The 17,687-nt window shown below is 46.1% G+C and overlaps 1 protein-coding gene across 4 annotated transcripts in view; it reads right to left on the bottom strand.

The window, feature by feature from the left end:
* ttc33 (tetratricopeptide repeat domain 33) overlaps positions 1–13,926 on the bottom strand; it is a 74,364-nt gene extending 60,438 nt beyond the window's left edge. The window contains exons 1-2 of one of the 4 annotated variants that reach the window (XM_059974268.1): positions 13,769–13,926; positions 11,877–12,095 (exon numbers count right to left, since the gene is read on the bottom strand). In XM_059974268.1, coding sequence (XP_059830251.1) covers positions 11,877–12,094 — 218 coding nt within the window. In that variant the 5' untranslated portion in view covers position 12,095; positions 13,769–13,926. Of the gene's footprint in view, positions 1–11,876; positions 12,096–13,515; positions 13,542–13,640; positions 13,700–13,768 lie in introns of those variants that run through there. The other 3 variants (XM_059974269.1, XM_059974271.1, XM_059974270.1) reach the window with 3 other exon arrangements.
* Positions 13,927–17,687: the final 3,761 nt, after the last annotated feature.

Below are 17,687 nucleotides of genomic sequence, written 5' to 3'. Positions count from 1 at the left end.
CTTGGCTTCCAATAACTAGTGGTGCTCTGCAAAGGTCGTTATTAGGACCGCTTCTATTTACATTGTATGTCAATGATTTGGATGATGGAATTGATGGTTTTGTGGCCCAGCTTGCAGACAATACAAAGATAATATTGAGGAAGCAGGAAGTTTGCAAAAGGACTTCGATGGGAGAATGGGCAAAGAAGTGGCAGATAGAATATAGTGCAGGGAAGTGTATGGTCATGCGCTTTGGTTGAAGAAATGAAAGTGTAGATTATTTGAGGTGCAAAGAGACTTCGGTGTCCTTGTGTAGGATTTCCTAAAGGTTAACCTGCAGGTTGAGTCAGTAAGGAAGCAGAAGCAATGTTAGCATTCAGTTTGAGAAGGCCAGAATACAAGAGCAGGGATGTGATGCTGAGGGTTAACATACAAGGAGCACTTGATGGCTCTGGACGGACTTGCAGGAGTTTAGAAGAATGGGGGGTGGGGGGGTGAGAACCTCATTAAAATCTATTGAATATTGAAAGGTCTAGTTAGTATGTGGCAAGGATGTTACCTGTATTGCACAAGTCCAAGACAAGAGGGTACAGCCTCTAGAGCAGGGGCTCCAAACCTTTCTTATGGCATGGACCCTTACCCTTAACCAAGGGGGTTCTGTGGACACCGGGTCGGGAACCCCTGCAGTTGAGGAGGAATTTCTTCAGTCAGAGGATGGTGAATCTGCAGAATTCATTGCACAGACGGCTGTGGAGGACAGGTCACTGAATATATTTAAAGCAGAGGTTGACGCTTTGTTGATTTGTCAGGACATCAAAGGTGACGAGGAGAATGCAGGTGAATGAGGTTAAGAGAGATAATAAATCAGCCACGATAGAATGACAAATAGACTCAATGGGCTGAATGGCCTCCTATATCTTGCAGTCCTATGGAGATGTAAAGGTGGTGGTGGGGGGGGGGGGGGGGGGGTCTTTTTTTGTTTTTGCACAGAGTGGTGAGTGCCTAGAATATTCTGCCTGGGTGGTAGAGGCAGACACTTTAGAGACTTTTAAATGTTTAGATGTGAAAAATAGAAGGATATGGAAATTGTGTAGGCCAGTGGTCCCCAACCACCGGGCCGGGGATCAGTACCAGGCCGCAAGGAAACGATATGATTTGTCGATATGAAACGATACAAGTCAGCTGCAACTTTCCTCATTCCCTGTCACATCCATTGTTGAACCTGAATGCACGCGAGGTCATTACGCATGTGAAGTCATCAGTTGGGTGCCCTTGTGTAGGACGTCAGTAAGTCATCAGTTGATCCTCGCACCGTGGATCACTGGTTGGCCTTGGGTAACCGGCGGCCTTGCGTGGCCGGCGAGAAGTGCCATTGCTACCGGCCTGGAGCGTGGACAGATGGGCTAAACCTGTTTAGCACACCAAATATTCGTGGGGAACCTGGTACTAAAATTTTTGCAGACGACCTAATTCAGGCTCAGGATTTCGTAAGTAGCAGGGCAGCTACCTCGCTGCCATCTACTGAAAGTCATCCCTCGAGCCAAACTTTTGTCGGCCGTTAGATCCTACCTACCTATAGGGGGGAGGGGCGGGCACCCGCCCTGTCACACTCTGCGCTCAGTCAGTCCCTCTCTCTGGACTGCTCCTGCTGTGGCCCTGGTATGCAGACCTCCGGCCCTTGTCCTCTCACTGGTGTGTTGCAATGATTTTATATGTTCATATGAGGAAAATATGCGCTGAGTGTTTAATATTAAATTCATTAGATAAGCCGTTTTGGAAACAAAATTGAGTGTATTAGCCATTTATAAGTGACATATAGTTGACTTACCACCTATATTCTGGTTGATATTAACACCCACAACGACCCCCCCCCCACCCCCACCGGCCAGTCCGCAAGAATATTGTCAATATTAAACCGGTCCACAGTGCAAAAAATGTCGGTGACCCTGGGTGTAGGCAGAAGAGATTAGCTGGCTATTTGATTACTAATGTAATTGGTTCAGCACAACATTGTGGGCTGAAGGGCCTGTTCCTGTGCTATACTGTTCTATGTTCCATGTTCCAAAGCATACGGCAAAATTTCAAGCATTTGTTGCTGCATAGACAGCTGGGACAAACTTGAGCTGAAGGGAAGGATATCTATAGAAAGACTTGTGGGGCATTCTTCATTCACTGCCCTTCCTCTGGGTGCATTCTGCTTCACGGAGCACACACTCCCTCTGCTGGAACACCCGTATATGATAGAATGCATAGCACAGAACAGCAGAGACAAGGAGAATAATAACAACTGACTTATACTGCATTTTTATGCAAACAATGTTCACCAGAAGGAGAAACAGATATTCATGCCATCAGGTTGGAAGTTATCCAGACTAAGATGTTGCTCCTCTACCCTGAGAGTGGCCTCTTCTTGTGCCAAGATGAGTCCATGGACTAACATGTTGGAACAGGAATGGGAATCAGAATTAGTACGTTTGGCCCCCGGGAAGTTCCACTTTTGATAGATGGTGCAGAGGCAATGAGTCTCACCAATGCTGAGGAGGCCACATCGGAAGCACTGGACACAACAGATGACCCCAGCAGATTTGCAGATGAAGTGTTGTCTCACCTGGAAGGACTGGTTGGGGCCCTAAATGGATGTGGGGGAGGTGGTGTATGGGCAGATGTAGCACTTAGGCCACTTGCAAGATTAAGTGCCAGGAGGGAGATTAGTGGGGAGGGAACGAATGGACAAGGGAACCGCAGAGAGAGAAATCCCTGCAGAAAACGGGGGGGGGGGGGGGGAATAGGGAGATAAAGGATATACTTAGTGGTAGCATCCCTTTGAAGATGGCAGAAGTTGAACAGGATAACGTGTTTGATTGGAGGTTGATGGGGTAGTAGGCAAGGACAAAAAGAACTATCATTGTTCAGGCAACAGGAAGATGGGCTGAGCGTGATTATACAGGAAATGGAGGTGAGAGCATCATCAATAGTGGAGGGAATAAATAAAAGTATGTCTTCCTGAAAAGATCACTGAGAGGTACAACAATGACCAGCCACGGTTCACCAAGGAGTTGACGACTCTCAGATCTGCAAAAGATCCTGCCTACAGGTCTGGAAGCAGAAATGGAATATAGCTCTGCAAAACGCCAGTTTAATTAAGTTCTGAAAGTGGTAAAAAGACACTTACGAGGACTGGCTAGAGAGAGACAAATAGCAGTGCTGTCTGGAGTTCAACTTCAAACAGAAGGGCCCACAAATCTCCTCCTCCCCTACCTTGGCCAATCAGCTCAGTTTTATTGCCAAATTAATGAGGGCAATCAACATCTACTGCTTCTCAATTCCTCTGATCCTGAAGTGCTGAGCCCCACAAACAAACCTCCCTTTCACAAGTGCTCCAATGTCACTATCCCCCCTTCATTCCAGCACATGCACCTTCTTCAGCCCAGCCCCCTCCTTCCATCCCACCTAAAGACACCTGTTGGTGTCTCACCTGTACTCCTAGGCAGTTATTTTCACTGACGTATTTAACACCTCCCTCCAATTGTGTAGGATTCCGATCTGCTTTAAAATTGCTATGATCATTCCAGCTCCCAAGAAAGACAAGTTCATTGGACAATGATAATAGGCGGTCGCTCTTGACTTCAGTAGTTATAAAAATCTTTGAACATCTGATGTTGGCCTACCTTAAGTCCATTACTGATCCTCTTCTTGACCCACTGGCATGCTTGTAGAGCAAATTGCTCAGTTGAGGATGTGCCTACATTACATTTTTTCAACATCTGGACTCCCCCCAACACCTATGTGAGGATCTTGTTTGTGGATTTTAGCTCCATCTTCAACATTACTGTTCCAGAGTTGCTCCAAAGCAAGGTAACCCAGCTAGCTCTACCCTGCAGTATCTGTCAGTGGATTACGAACTTCCTGACAGGAAGGAAGCAGAATGTAAGGCTGGGCTCCTACTTGTCCAATCCAATGTAATGTCTATAAGCATTGGCTCTCCCCATGGCTATGTTCTTTCACCCCTCCTGTTCTCACTTTATACAAACGACTGTACCCATAGACAAATCCATTAAAATCCTAAAGATTGCAGATGATCGACTATAGTTGGTCTCCTCTCTAATAATAATGAGACATGCTTTCAAAGAGCGGCAGACCACCTGGCAGCATGGTGTGCTTGTAACAACTTGGAGCTTAATACTATCAGGACATTAGAAATGAGGATTGACTTCTGTCAACAATACTACCTGCCATGCCATTAGAAATTACTGGTCAGGCTGTGTCTGGTCAAGTCAGTCTACCATTACCAGTTTAAATGAGACAAGCACATTACACTTATCACTAGGAAAGCCCAGCACAAACTGTTCTTCCTATGCCAGCTGAGGAAACTACAGATCTCAGGGCTTACCCTGATGAATTTCTACTCAGCCATCATTGAATGTTGTGACCACCTCTATCACCATATGGTTTCCCGTTGCCTCCTCCCTCTCCAAGTCCAGGTTGCAGTGAGTGATCCACTAAGCAGAGAAGATCATTGGCTGTCAGCTACTGACATTAGAAGACCTGTTTATGGCCAGAGCAAAAAATAGAGCTGAAAAATTTACTGCTGACTCCTGCATAACTAGCAGTCACCTATTCCCAAATTGGCATCAGTCCTACAAGTCCATTAGCTACAAATGCTACAAGTCCATTAGCACCAGGACTACACATCATCTCCGAAGCTTCTTTCCTGTAGCGATCCAAAGTAATAACCCAACTGTCCCTGCACATCATCAAATGGCCTTTCCTGTTCTCCTTGTCCTGTTGATAATTACTGAGTCTGTTCATAAGTTCACATTTAGTTTAAGTTCATTATTGACATTGTGTTCTGCTAGTTGTTGATTGCTCAATTGTTTCGTAAATTGTTGGTTGCTATTGTGTTGTCTGTAATGGTATTGTCTTGGGTTTTATGCTTAAAACTGAACAACAATCAATTCTAGTATGTTTTACAGACTGGCAATAAAGTGATTCTTAAACATAGAAAACCTACAGCACAATACAGGCCCTTCAGCCCACAAATTTGTGCTGAACATGTCTCTACCTTAGAAATTACTAGGCTTACCTATTGCCCTCCATTTTTTTAAGCTCCATGTACCTATCCAAAAGTCTCTTAAAAGATCTTATCATATCGACCTCCACCACCATTGCCAGCAGCCCATTCCACGCACTCACTACTCTCTGAGTAAAAGACTTACCCCTGACATCTCCTCTGTACCTACTCCCCAGCACCTTAAACCTGTGTTCTCTTGTGGCAACCATTTCAGCTCTGGGAAAAAGCCTCTGACTGTCCACACGATCAATGCCTCTCATCATCTTATAAACCTCTATCAGGTCACCTCTCATCCTCTATTCCTCCAAGCAGAAAAGGCCAAGTTCACTCAACCTGTTTTCCTAAGACACGGTCTCCAATCCAGGAAACATCCTTGTAAATCTCCTCTGCACCCTTTCTATGGTTTCCACATCCTTCCTGTAGTGAGGCGACCAGAACTGAGCGCAGTACTCTAAGTGGGATCTGACCAGAGTCCTATATAGCTGCAACACTACCTCTCGGCTCCAAAATTCAATTCCACAATTGATGAAGGATAATACACCATACACCTTCTTAATCACAGAGTCAACCTGCGCAGCTGCTTTGAGCGTCCTATGGACTCAGACCCCAAGATCTCTCTGATTCTGCACACTGCCAAGAGACTTACCATTAATACTATATTCTGCCATCATATTTGACCTACCAAAATGAACCATTTCACACTTATCTGGGTTGAACTCCATCTGCCACTTCTCAGCCCAGTTTTGCATCCTATCAATGTCCTGCTGTAATCTCTGACAGCCCTCAACACTATCCACAACACCTCTAACCTTTGTGTCATCAGCAAACTTACGAACCCATCCCTCCACTTTCTCATCCAGCTGAGTTATAAAAATCACGAAGAATAAGGGTCCCAGAACAGATCCCTGAGTCACTCCACTGCTGACCGACCTCCATGCAGAATATGACCCTACAACCACTCTTTGCCTTCTGTGGGCAAGCCAGTTCTGGATCCACAAAACAACATCCCCTTGGATCCCATGCCTCCTTACTTTCTCAATAAGCCTTGCATGGGGTACCTTATCAAATGCTTTGCTAAAATCCATATACACTACATCTACGACTACCTTCATCAATGTGTTTAGTCACATCCTCAAAAAATTCATTCAGGCTCGTAAGGCACGACCTGCCCTTGACAAAGCCATGCCGACTACTCCTAATCATATTATACCTCTCCAAATGTTCATAAATCCTGCCTCTCAGGATCCTCTCCATCAACTTACCAACCACTGAGGTAAGACTCACTGGTCTATAATTTCCTACTCCCTTTCTTGAATAAAGGAACAACATCCGCAACCCTCCAATTCTCCGGAACCTCTCTCATCCCAATTGATGATGCAAAAATCATCGCCAGAGGCTCAGCAATCTCCTCCCTCGCCTCCCACAGTAGCCTGGGGTACATCTCATCCGGTCCCGGCAACTTATCCAACTTGATGCATTCCAAAGGCTCCAGCACATCCCCTTTCTTAATATCTACATGCTCAAGCTTTTCAGTCTGCTACAAGTCATCACTACAATCACCATGATCCTTTTCTATAGCGAATACTGAAGTGAAGTATTCATTAAGTATCTCTGCCATTTCTTCCGGTTCCATACATACTTTCCCGCTGTCTCACTTGATAGGTCCTATTCTTTCACGTCTTATCCTCTTGCTCTTCAAATACTTGTAGAATGCCTTGGGGTTTTCCTTCATCCTGCCCGCCAAGGCCTTCTCATGGCCCCTTCTGGCTCTCCTAATTTCCTTCTTAAGCTCCTTCCTAGTAGCCTTATAATCTTCTAGATCTCTAACATTACCTAGCTCTCTGAACCTTTTGTAAACTTCTCTTTTCTTCTTGACTAGATTTATTACAGCCTTTGTACTCCACGGTTCCTATACCCTACCATATCTTCCCTGTCTCATTGGAACATACCTATGCAGAACTCCACATAAATATCCCCTGAACATTTGCCACATCTCTTCTATACTTTTCCCTGAGAACATCTGTTTCCAATTTAAGCTTTCAATTTCCTGCCTGATAACCAAGTAATTCCTTTTACTCCAATTGAGCACTTTTCTAACTTGTCTGTTCCTATCACTCTCCAATACTATTGTAAAGGAGATAGAATTGTGATCACTATCTCCAAAATGCTCTCCCACTGAGAGATCTGACACCTGACCAGGTTCCTTTCCTAGTACCAAATCAAGTACAGCCTCTCCTCTTGTAGGCTTATCTACATACTGTGTCAAGAAACCTTCCAGCACACACCGAACTCCACACCATCTAAACCCATTGAGAAGCCAATCAATATTTGGGAAATTAAAATCTGCCATCACAACAACTCTTATTATTACACGTTTCCAGGATCTGTTTCCCTATCTGTTCCTCGATATCCTTGTTACTATTGAGCAGCCTATAAAAAACACCCAGTAAAGTTAGTGACCCCTTCCTGTTCCTAAACTCCACCCACAGAGACTCCGTAGACAATCCCTCCATGGCGTCCACCTTTTCCGCAGCTGTGACACTATCTCTGATCAACAGTGCTACACCCCCACCTGCCTTTTCTGAAAGATCTAAAACCCAGCACTTGAAGTAACCATTCCTGTCTCTGAGCCATCCAAGTCTCTGTAATGGCCACGTCGTATCTCCAAGTACTGATCTATGCTCTAAGCTCATCCGCTTTGTTCACAACACTCTTTGCGTTAAAATAGACAGATCTTAAACCTTCGGTCTGAGCGCGTCCCTTCTCTATCACCTGCCTATCCTCCCTCTCACACCGTCTTTCTCTATTTGTGAGCCAACCTCCTCTTCCCCAGTCTTTTCAGTTCGGTTCCCACCCCCCAATAGTTCTCCAGTGGCGTTAGGAAATCTTCCTGCCAAGATATTGGTCCCCCTGGGATTCAACTGCAACCTGTCCTTTACGTACAGGTTACACCTGCCCTAAAATAGGTCCCAATGATCCAGAAATCTGAATCCCTGCCCCCTGCTCCAATCCCTCAACCACACATTTATCCTCCACTTCATTCTTTTCCTATTCTCACTATCACGTGGCACAGGCAGTAATCCCGAGATTACTACCTTTGCAGTCCTGTTTCTCAACTTCCTTCCTAACTCACTGTAGTCTTTTTTCAGGACCTCTTCCCTTTTCCTACCTATGTCATTGGTGCCAATACATACCATGACCTCTGGCTGTTCTCCCTTCCACTACAGGATATCTTGGATGCGATCTGAAACATCCCGGACCCTGGTACCTGGGATGCAAACTACAACCTGAGTTTCTTTCCTGCGTCCACAGAATTACCTGTCTGACCCCCTAACTATAGATTCTGAAAAGATAAAAATGTTACCGGCTAAATAGGTTCAGAGCTAGAGTTTCAAAGTGTCAACTGAGTCTGCATCCCTTATAGTTTTGAGTTCCACAGTTTAGGAGTGATGTGCTGACCTGCCAATATCTTTAATAATCCTGCTTGAGCTCAAGAGTCTTCTTCCGTCGGTCTCTTAAATTTAACCTATCTCCCTCAAAAGACCTGAGAGCTTGAGCAGGATTATAAAACTAAAGTGATTCTGTGATGTACTCCGGTTCCAGACCATTATAAGCTTTAAAAACAAGTAAGAGAATGTTAAAATCAATTCTAAAAGATTAGGAAGGCAATGCAGTGCAGCTAGGATGGGAGTAATATCCTACCTCATCCTGGTTTTGGTTAGAAGTCTATTTGCCACATGTAAATCAAAACATACAGTGAAATTCTCCTTTTCCATCAACAACCAACACAATCCAAGGATGTGCTGTGGACAGCCTGCACGTGTTGCCAAGCTTCCGGTCCCAACATAGCATGCCCACTACTTACATGTTCATGGCTTGGTATGATAACTGCTCTGCAAGAAACTACAGAGAGTTGTGGACATAGCTCAGCACATCACAGAAACCAGCCTCCCCTTCATGGACTCTGTCTACACTTCTCATTACCTTGGTAAAGCAGCCAGCATAATTACAGAACACACCCACCCTGGACTTTCTCTCTTCACCCATCGGGCAGAGATACAAAAGCCTGAAAACACCAACCACCAGGTCCAAAGACAGCCTCAATCCTCTGTTATGTCTACTGAACAGTCCCCTAATAAAATGGACTTCTCACCTCACGTACCTTGTTACACTTTACTGTCTGCCTGCACTGCACTTTCTCTGTAACTATAACACATTATCCTGCATACTGTTGTTGCATCCCCTTGTACTACCTCAGAGTACTGATTTAATTTTAATTTACAGATACGGCACAGTAAGAGACCTTTCTCACCCAATTACACCAATGCAACCAATTAACCTACTAACCCACACATCTTTGCAATGTGGGAGGAAACTGCAGCACCTGTAGGAAACCCACATGTTCCACAGAGGGAACGCACAAACTCCTTACAGACCGTACCGCAGCTCAAATTGAACCCAGTCCTGGTGCGGTAAAGTGTTAATCTAACCACTCGGCTATGCTGATGTGATGAAATTATCTGTATGGATGGCATGCAAATCAAAGCTTCACACTGCACCTCAGTACACACAACAAACCAATCTACCAATCCAGCACAGAAATGGCCCTGCAGCCCATCACAACTACGTGACCTATCTATACTTTCCCAGTGACCAGCACAGCATTCAACTGTTCACCATTCATCATGAAGGTGTCTGTCTCCACCACCCTCTGGGTGGTAATGTTGCTCAGATTCTTGATTTCTCCTGACCGTGCACCTAGACCCTATGGCTTTAGACAATTTTATATTATTTTATGTAGAGATAACGCACAGTAGTGCAACTGCTAGTGTGATGCTATTACAGCTCAATTCAAACATTTGCACACTTTCCCGTGAGCGTGTGGGTTTCCTCCAGGTTCCTCCCACAGACCAAAGACATTCTGGTTGGAGGGTTGATTGGTCATTGTAAGTTGTCCTGTGATAGGTGAGTTGCTGGGCGGTGTGGCTCGTTGGGCAGAAGGTCATGCTCTGCTCTAAACAGAGAGACAGGCAGCCCTTCTGGCCCAACCTAATTACATTCATGTGGCCAATTAACCTATTAACACATACACCTTGGAAGGAAACCAAAGCGCCTGATCTTTGCGTGGCAACTGATAAAGTGTCAATGACCAACATAGTCAGAGGATATGCTCGGGGCAGTCCATAAATGTCACCATGCTTCCATCACCAGCATAGCACGTCCACAACTCACTAACCATAAACGGTGCATCTTCGGTCACAGGGACAATGCCAGAACTCCTTACAGGTGGCAACAGGGATTGAGCCTGGGATACTGATGCTGTAACAGTGTTATGCTGTCAGGCCAACAAAAGGAGACTAGTTTGGATGGGATATCTTGATCCGTATAGACCACTTACACCTGTTTCTGTGCCGTATGGACCATGACCTCTTGAATAAGACCACAAGACAATGGAATTAGGCCATTCAGCCTTCTCCACCACACCTGATTTATTATCCCTCTCAACCTCACTCTCCTCCTGCCTTTGCCATTGACTAATCAAGAGTCTATCAACCTTCACTTTAAATATACCCAATGACTTGGCCTCTACAGATTCATCAGCCTCTGGCTGAAGAAACTCCACCTCAGCTCTGCTCTTGAACAAAGGGGTTAACTATACTCACTTGCCCATCTATTGAGATGTTCCCACAACCAATTATCCTCACTGCAGGAAGGATATGGAAACCATAGAAAGGGTGCAGAGGAGATTTACAAGGATGTTGTCTGGATCGGGGAGCATGCCTTTTTAGAATAGGTTGAGTGAACTCGGCCTTTTCTTCTTGGAGCGACGGAGGATGAGAGGTGACCTGATAGACGTGTATAAGATGATGAGAGACATTGATCGTGTGGATAGTCAGAGGCTTTTTCCCAGGGCTGAAATGGTTGCCACAAGAGGACACAGGTTTAAGGTGATGGGGAGTAGGTACAGAGGAGATGTCAGGGGTAAGTTTTTTTACTCAGAGTGGTGGGTGCATGGAATGGGCTGCCGGCAGCAGTGGTGGAGGCAGACACGATAGGGTCTTTTAAGAGACTTTTGGATAGGTACATGGAGTTTAGAAAAATAGAGGGCTATGGGGAAGTCTAGTAATTTCTAAGGTAAGGACATGTTCAGCACAACTTTGTGAGCCGAAGGGACTGTATTGTGTGTAGGCTTTCTGTGTTTGTATGATCTCACTTTAAGGACTCTTGATACTTTATGATATCCTTTTTTTCACTATTTACATTCTGCACTCTGGTTGATCTTTCATCGACCCTGTCATAGTTACTATTCTATAGATTTGCTGAGTATACCCGCAGGAAAATGAATCTCAGAGTGGGGACATTAATGCTATTGGGACATTAACCGTCTCGACTTCACCACCCCTTGCTCCAATTCCAACCTTACCCCCATCACTCCTGATGAAGGGTTTTGGCCCGAAATGTTGTCACTATCTCCTCCCATAGATGCTGTCTGGCCTGCCAAGTTCTGCCAGCATTTTGTGTTTTTGTTTTTTTTTAATTTATTTCCAGCATCTGCAGATCCACTCGTGTTGTCTCAGAGTTGTATATGGGAACATACATATACTCTGATAGTAAAATTTGCTTTGAACTTTTGACTTTCTAAAAGGGACATCCTTCTATTCTGAGGCTGCGCCCTCTGGTCTTCAAGTCCCCCACTATAGAAAACATCCTCTCCGCATCCGCTCCATATAAGCCTTTCAATATTCAATCCCATCTAGTCAGGGCACCCTCACCAATCAGGGCTCTTCCATACTCTCAGACAGCATCCCGCCCAAACCCCGCTCACCTGCCGCTCTCCGACAGGAAGGCCCCCTCATCCTTTAGTCTCTTGCTCTTCACAGCACAGTCCTCCAACAGTGTCTCCCGCCGACGCTTTGCAGCGTGCAACCAATCCACGTCAGCGTCCACCAATCCACCATCCTCCTCCACAGCCGCCTCAAAGACCTGGGAGGCCGTCTTCGACACCTTCTCGCCAACCTTCCTCTTCCAGCCAAAGGAAGTCATCCTGCAGTGGGGGAGGGGGAGACATACAAAGCCAATGGGTCATTCAGAACGGGCATCTGAATCATTCCAGAACCCTAGGGACAATCAGCACATGGACAAACATGGAAATCCAAACAGGACCCAGAGCCATCCCTGACCTTTTAACAGAGGGTGGTAGAGACCAGATATAACTTAAGGTGGGAATAGATTCAAGATTGTTTAATGTCACAAGTATAAAGGGAAATTATATATTTGTTACTCTGGATCTGATACGGCACAAAAAGAATAAATAACACAAAATAAGTTCAAGTTTATTGTCATCTGACTGTACATATCTACAACCAAACAAAACACCCCTCCAGACCCCAATGTGCCAACAAGACATATCACACACAGCACAAAAAATATAATATTGCCACAAGTTAATAAATATAAATCAAAATGCATGTATTGTATAGCCCAGGTAATAAACACAGCACTGTGCAAAAGTCTTAGGCACCCTAGATTTTTAATATAAATTTTGTTTTAGGTCACTGGATAAAATGTTAAAATCTGAATCAGGTTTAACGTCACTGGCATATGTTGTGAAATTTGTTGTTTTGTGGCAGCAGTACATTGCAATACATAAAAACTATAAATTACAATAAATACATGCAAAGAAATAAATAAGCAGTGCAAAAACAAGGGGAAATGGTTAGGTAGTATTCATGGGTTCATTGTCCATTCAAAAATCTGATGGCAGAGGGGAAGATATTCCTGAATTATTGAGTGTGTCTATTCAGGCTCCTGTACCTCTCCCTGATGGCAGCAATGAGAAGAGAGCATGTCCTGGGTGCTGGGGGTCCTGAATGATGAATGCCACCTTTTCTGAGGCATGACCTTTTGAAGACATCTCCAATATTTGCGAGGCAAGTGCCCATTATGGAACTAGCTGAGCTGACAACTTTCTGGAGCTTTTTCTGCTCCTGTGCAGTGCCCCCCACCCCCCCCAGACGATGATGCAACCAGTCGGACTGATTTCCATGATACATCTGTACAGCATACAGGTGGGGATAGAGGAATGTCTGGAGGAATCAAGGGCTAGAGGGTCAGCAGGAACTGGCAGGGGAGGGCTAGAAGCACCATAAATCAGTCGTTGAAAGGTGGGACAGGCTGGAGGGGCGGAATTGCTCTTGCTATTTTCCTGTGCAAATCAGTGTTGTGGCTGGCAGGAGCAGAGGATAGTTGTTAGGAAAGATTAGTTCCCTTCCCTTCCCTACCATTCCCTCCCACCTCTTTGACCTCTCCTGATCCCCTCCATTCCATCTCCCCAGCCCTATCCCCGCCTCTACTCTCTCCACCCTACGCCTTCACCCCCCACCCCAACAACATCTCTCCCATTACCCCCTCCCCCTCACCAACCTCCTGATCCCTCTTCCCCCCTCGCCCCGCCCCACATTAACCTGCCGGTCCCTCACCCCGGCCCACATTAACCTCCTGGTCCCTCACCCCGGCCCACATTAACCTGCCGGTCCCCCACCCCGGCCCCGCATTAACCTGCCGGTCCCTCACCCCGGCCCACAGTAACCTGCCGGTCCCTCACCCCGGCCCTGCACCAACCTGCCGGTCCCTCACCCCGGCCCTGCACCAACCTGCCGGTCCCTCACCCCGGCCCTGCACCAACCTGCCGGTCCCTCACCCCGGCCCTGCACCAACCTGCCGGTCCCTCACCCCGGCCCTGCACCAATCTGCCGGTTCCTGCCCTCTCCGCTCGGAGCCCCTCCGTCAGGCCCGAGGCCTCACGTCCGCTCTCGGGATCGCGGCCCCAGTACGCCTGCGTCGGGATCCGGACCTGGTCGCCTTAGTCAACCACTGCGCAGGCGCCTCAACGTGAGGCTGGAGTCTCCGTAACTGCGCATGCGCCCCCATCGTAGCTTGCCGGCCGCCTGCGATTCCGAGGGGGCATCGCCTTCACTGTGGTACAATGGCCAGTTCAGTGACTCCCTCATTCTTTTAACACCCCTCCCACCTCGCACCCTCCTCATTACTTCTCCCCGCTCTTTCTCCCATCCCAACCCCTCCTCCTCCAGCCCTCATTGTCATTCCGGGCTCAGCCAATTCAGGCGTTCACTGATCTTCATGGACGTCGGAGGTCCCACAGTACCCGGAACCATTGCTGCTCTGTGCTAGTTCAGCAGAGAGAGGCACCGACTCACCAGTTGAGGGAGAACAGGGACAGGCTTTCCTTGCCCACATTTACCATGTTCCTGTGAACCGTCATGGGGTCTAGAGTCAATGTTAACGATATAGTCCCCACTCACCACTGTATCAACTCTTATTTAGAGTTACATCACGGTAGCCCGCGCTGCCATGCGACCAATTAACCCACATACCGCACTTCTTCGGACTGTGGGGGGAAACCAGAGGAACCGTGCATTACAAGGGGAGAACGCACAAACTCCTTACAGACCGTACCGTGGCGCGAATTGAACCCCAGTCCTGGTGCGGTAAAGTGTTAATCTAACCACTCGGCTACGCTGATGTGATGAAATTATCTGTATGGATGGCGTGCTAATCAAAGCTTCTTACTGCACCTCAGTACACACAACAACAAACCAATCCAGCACAGAAATGGCCCTTCAGACCATCACAACTACGTGACCTATCTATACTATCCCAGTGACTAGCACGGGATTGAGCTGTTCACCATTCATCATGAAGGTGTCTGTCTCCACCACCCTCTGGGTAATTTGCTCAGATTCCCTATTTCTGACCGTGCACCTAGACCCTGTGGCTTTAGACAATTTTATATTATTTAATGTAAAGATACTGCACGGTAGTGCAGCAGCTAGTGTGACACTATTACAGCTCGGTGCTTTGGAGTGCAGTTCCATTATCCAACCAGCCTACACTGTCTGATTACACGTGACCAATTGACCTACTAATCTGCATGTCTCTGCATTGTGGGAGGAAACCCACGGCGATCATGAAGAGAACGTACAAACTCCTTACAGACAGTGCCAGGAATTGAACCATGACTGACACATGATCTGTAGGACATGGTTTTGAGAGTGTTATCTCAGCAGTCTGTAGATGGACTCATGTGGGGCAACTCTAGAATGAGGTTTATCAGTTCCCAGGCAGTTACGAGGATTATACGAGCTTGACCATGCTGGGAGCTGTTTGCCAAATCTCAGGGTCTCAAACAGCCCTTGTAGGTGAGGCAGAGCTTCACCTGCATCTCCACCAGACTCAACTGCACGAGGTTCCTGCAATGTGGCCTCCTTTACACTGAGTGTGCGTGAGGCAACACACACAAAAAGCTGGAGGGACTCAGCAAGTGGCAGCACCTATGGAGGCAGGAATATCAACTATCCACTTCCCTCATAGGCACTGCCTGACCCTCTGAGTTCCTCCAGCGTTTTCAGAATGAGGTTTATTATCACTGACATATGCATGACATTTGTTTTGCAACAACATTAATAAAGATTACTGTTACAATATAGATAGATTTGGGCAGAAGGGGCTCATCAGCCATGGTTGGCAGTACAGGAAGAAGAAGGGAAAGCCTGATCTCAAACCTCCACTGCCTTGTGGCTGCACCCACTCAACCCTAAACACAGAGCTGGAGTCCCTAAGGCAATCCTATGTTGAGTTCAACACTGACTGGCAACTCCTGCAACACCGCTGGTGCCAGACTGTATTGGTCTCGTTGTTCCTTTCAAATGGAGAGGGGGAGGCTGCCGCAAGTTCTCCATAGCGAACAGCCCAGGCTTGCATACCGTTTTACTGTTAGACATGGTCAACCCCGACCAACAGAAGGCCTCAAAATGGAGAGATAGTTAGAGCAAATTGATGACAAATGTTTCATAAAGCCTCAACATTACATCCTTGCTTTTGTATTCTAGTCCTCGTAAAATGAATGCTAACATTGCATTTGCCTTTCTCACCACCAACTCAACCTGCAAGTTAACCTTTCGGAAATCCTGCACGGGAACTCCCAACTCCCTTTGCATCATCAATCATGATTCCCTTCCATCAGCAAGGGCCCCCACCACCCATGTCATGCTCTCTTCTCATTGCCGCCATCAGGAAGATACAGGAGCCTCAATACCTGCACCATCAGCTTCAGGAATAGTTATTACCCCTCAACCATCAGGCTCTTGAACCAGTTTGGATAATTTCACTCACCCCATCACTGTACTGTTCCCACAACCTGAGGACTCATTTCAATCATCTCATGATCTCAATACTTATAGTTTATATAAAGGGCCAGAAGGATCATTGGGGACCCAAGTCACCCCAATCACAACCTATTCCAGCTGCTACCATCTGGGAAACAGTACCGCAGCATAAAAGCCAGGACCAAAAGGCTCCGGGACAGCTTCTTCCACCAGGCCATCAGACTGATTAACACACTGATTTGACTGTTCTATAAATTACTGATTGCACATTGCATATTTAGATGAAGATGTAACGTAAAGACTTTTACTCCTCATGTCTGTGAAGGATGTAAGAAACAAAGTCAATTCAATTTTTTTTTCTTCTTTTATTTGCATGGTTCATTTTTTTGTTGGTGTTGCAGTGGTTGTTTGTCTATCCTGTTAGGTTGGGTGTGATCTTTCATTGATTGTATCGTGTTTCTTGGATTTACTGTGAATTGCTCACAAGGAAATGAATCAATCTCAATGTTGTATATGGTGACATATATGTACTTTCATAATAAATTTACTTTAACTTCAAAACTCCAATTTATTAAGTTTCTTCCTTAGAAAATAATGTTATTCCTTCGATCAAAAATGCATGACCATACACGTCCCTACACTGTATTCCATCTGCCACTTCTTTGCCCATTCTCCCATCCAAGTCTTTCTGCAGACTTCCTATTTCCTCAACACTACCTGTGTCTCCACCTATCTTTGAACCATCAGCAAACTTGGCCATAAAGCCATCATCGAAATCATTGACATACAACACAAAAAGCAGTCCCAACACCAAACCCCGTCGAACACTAGTCACTGGCAGCCAACCAGAAAAGTTCCCCTTTACTCTGGCTCTTTGCCTCCTTCCAGTCAGCCAATCTTCCATCCATGTTAGAATCTTTCCTGTAATACCACGGACTTGGAGCTTGTTAAGCAGCCGCATTTGTGGCACCTTCTGAAAATCCAAATTAACACCACTCACTGACTCTCCTTTGTCTATCCTGCCTGTATTCTAACTCTGATAAATACCTACAACCCAATGGCACTGGCCAGCTGGCAAAACAGCTACCGAAGTAGGAAACAGTCTAATATTAATTACACGGTGAACTTTGCTCTGCATCTAGTCCACATTGTCCCTGCTCCAGGTGTATTTGACATGACCTGAAGGGCTTTGCATTATTCATAATTTGTTATCCTTGTCCTGGGAGAGCATGACAAGATGTTCATTCAGTCCTACCCCAGGACTGTATGATGGGACAGTGTAAAGGGAGTTAAACCCTGTGTCTAACTCCAGGAGTGTGTGATGGGACGGTATAGATGGAGCTTCACTCTGTCCCCAACCTGCGAGTGTGTAATAGGAGGGTGCTGTGCTTCATTCAAAGTCTAATCTGTGCTAAATTGTGTGTCTGTCTCTGTCTTAGTGTACGTGTATG

The sequence above is a fragment of the Hypanus sabinus genome, chromosome 7, assembly GCF_030144855.1.
Source record: "Hypanus sabinus isolate sHypSab1 chromosome 7, sHypSab1.hap1, whole genome shotgun sequence".
In the NCBI taxonomy this organism is placed as follows: Eukaryota; Metazoa; Chordata; class Chondrichthyes; order Myliobatiformes; family Dasyatidae; genus Hypanus; species Hypanus sabinus.
Note: the sequence above shows the minus strand (reverse complement) of the source record. Positions and strands in the feature narration are given on the sequence as shown.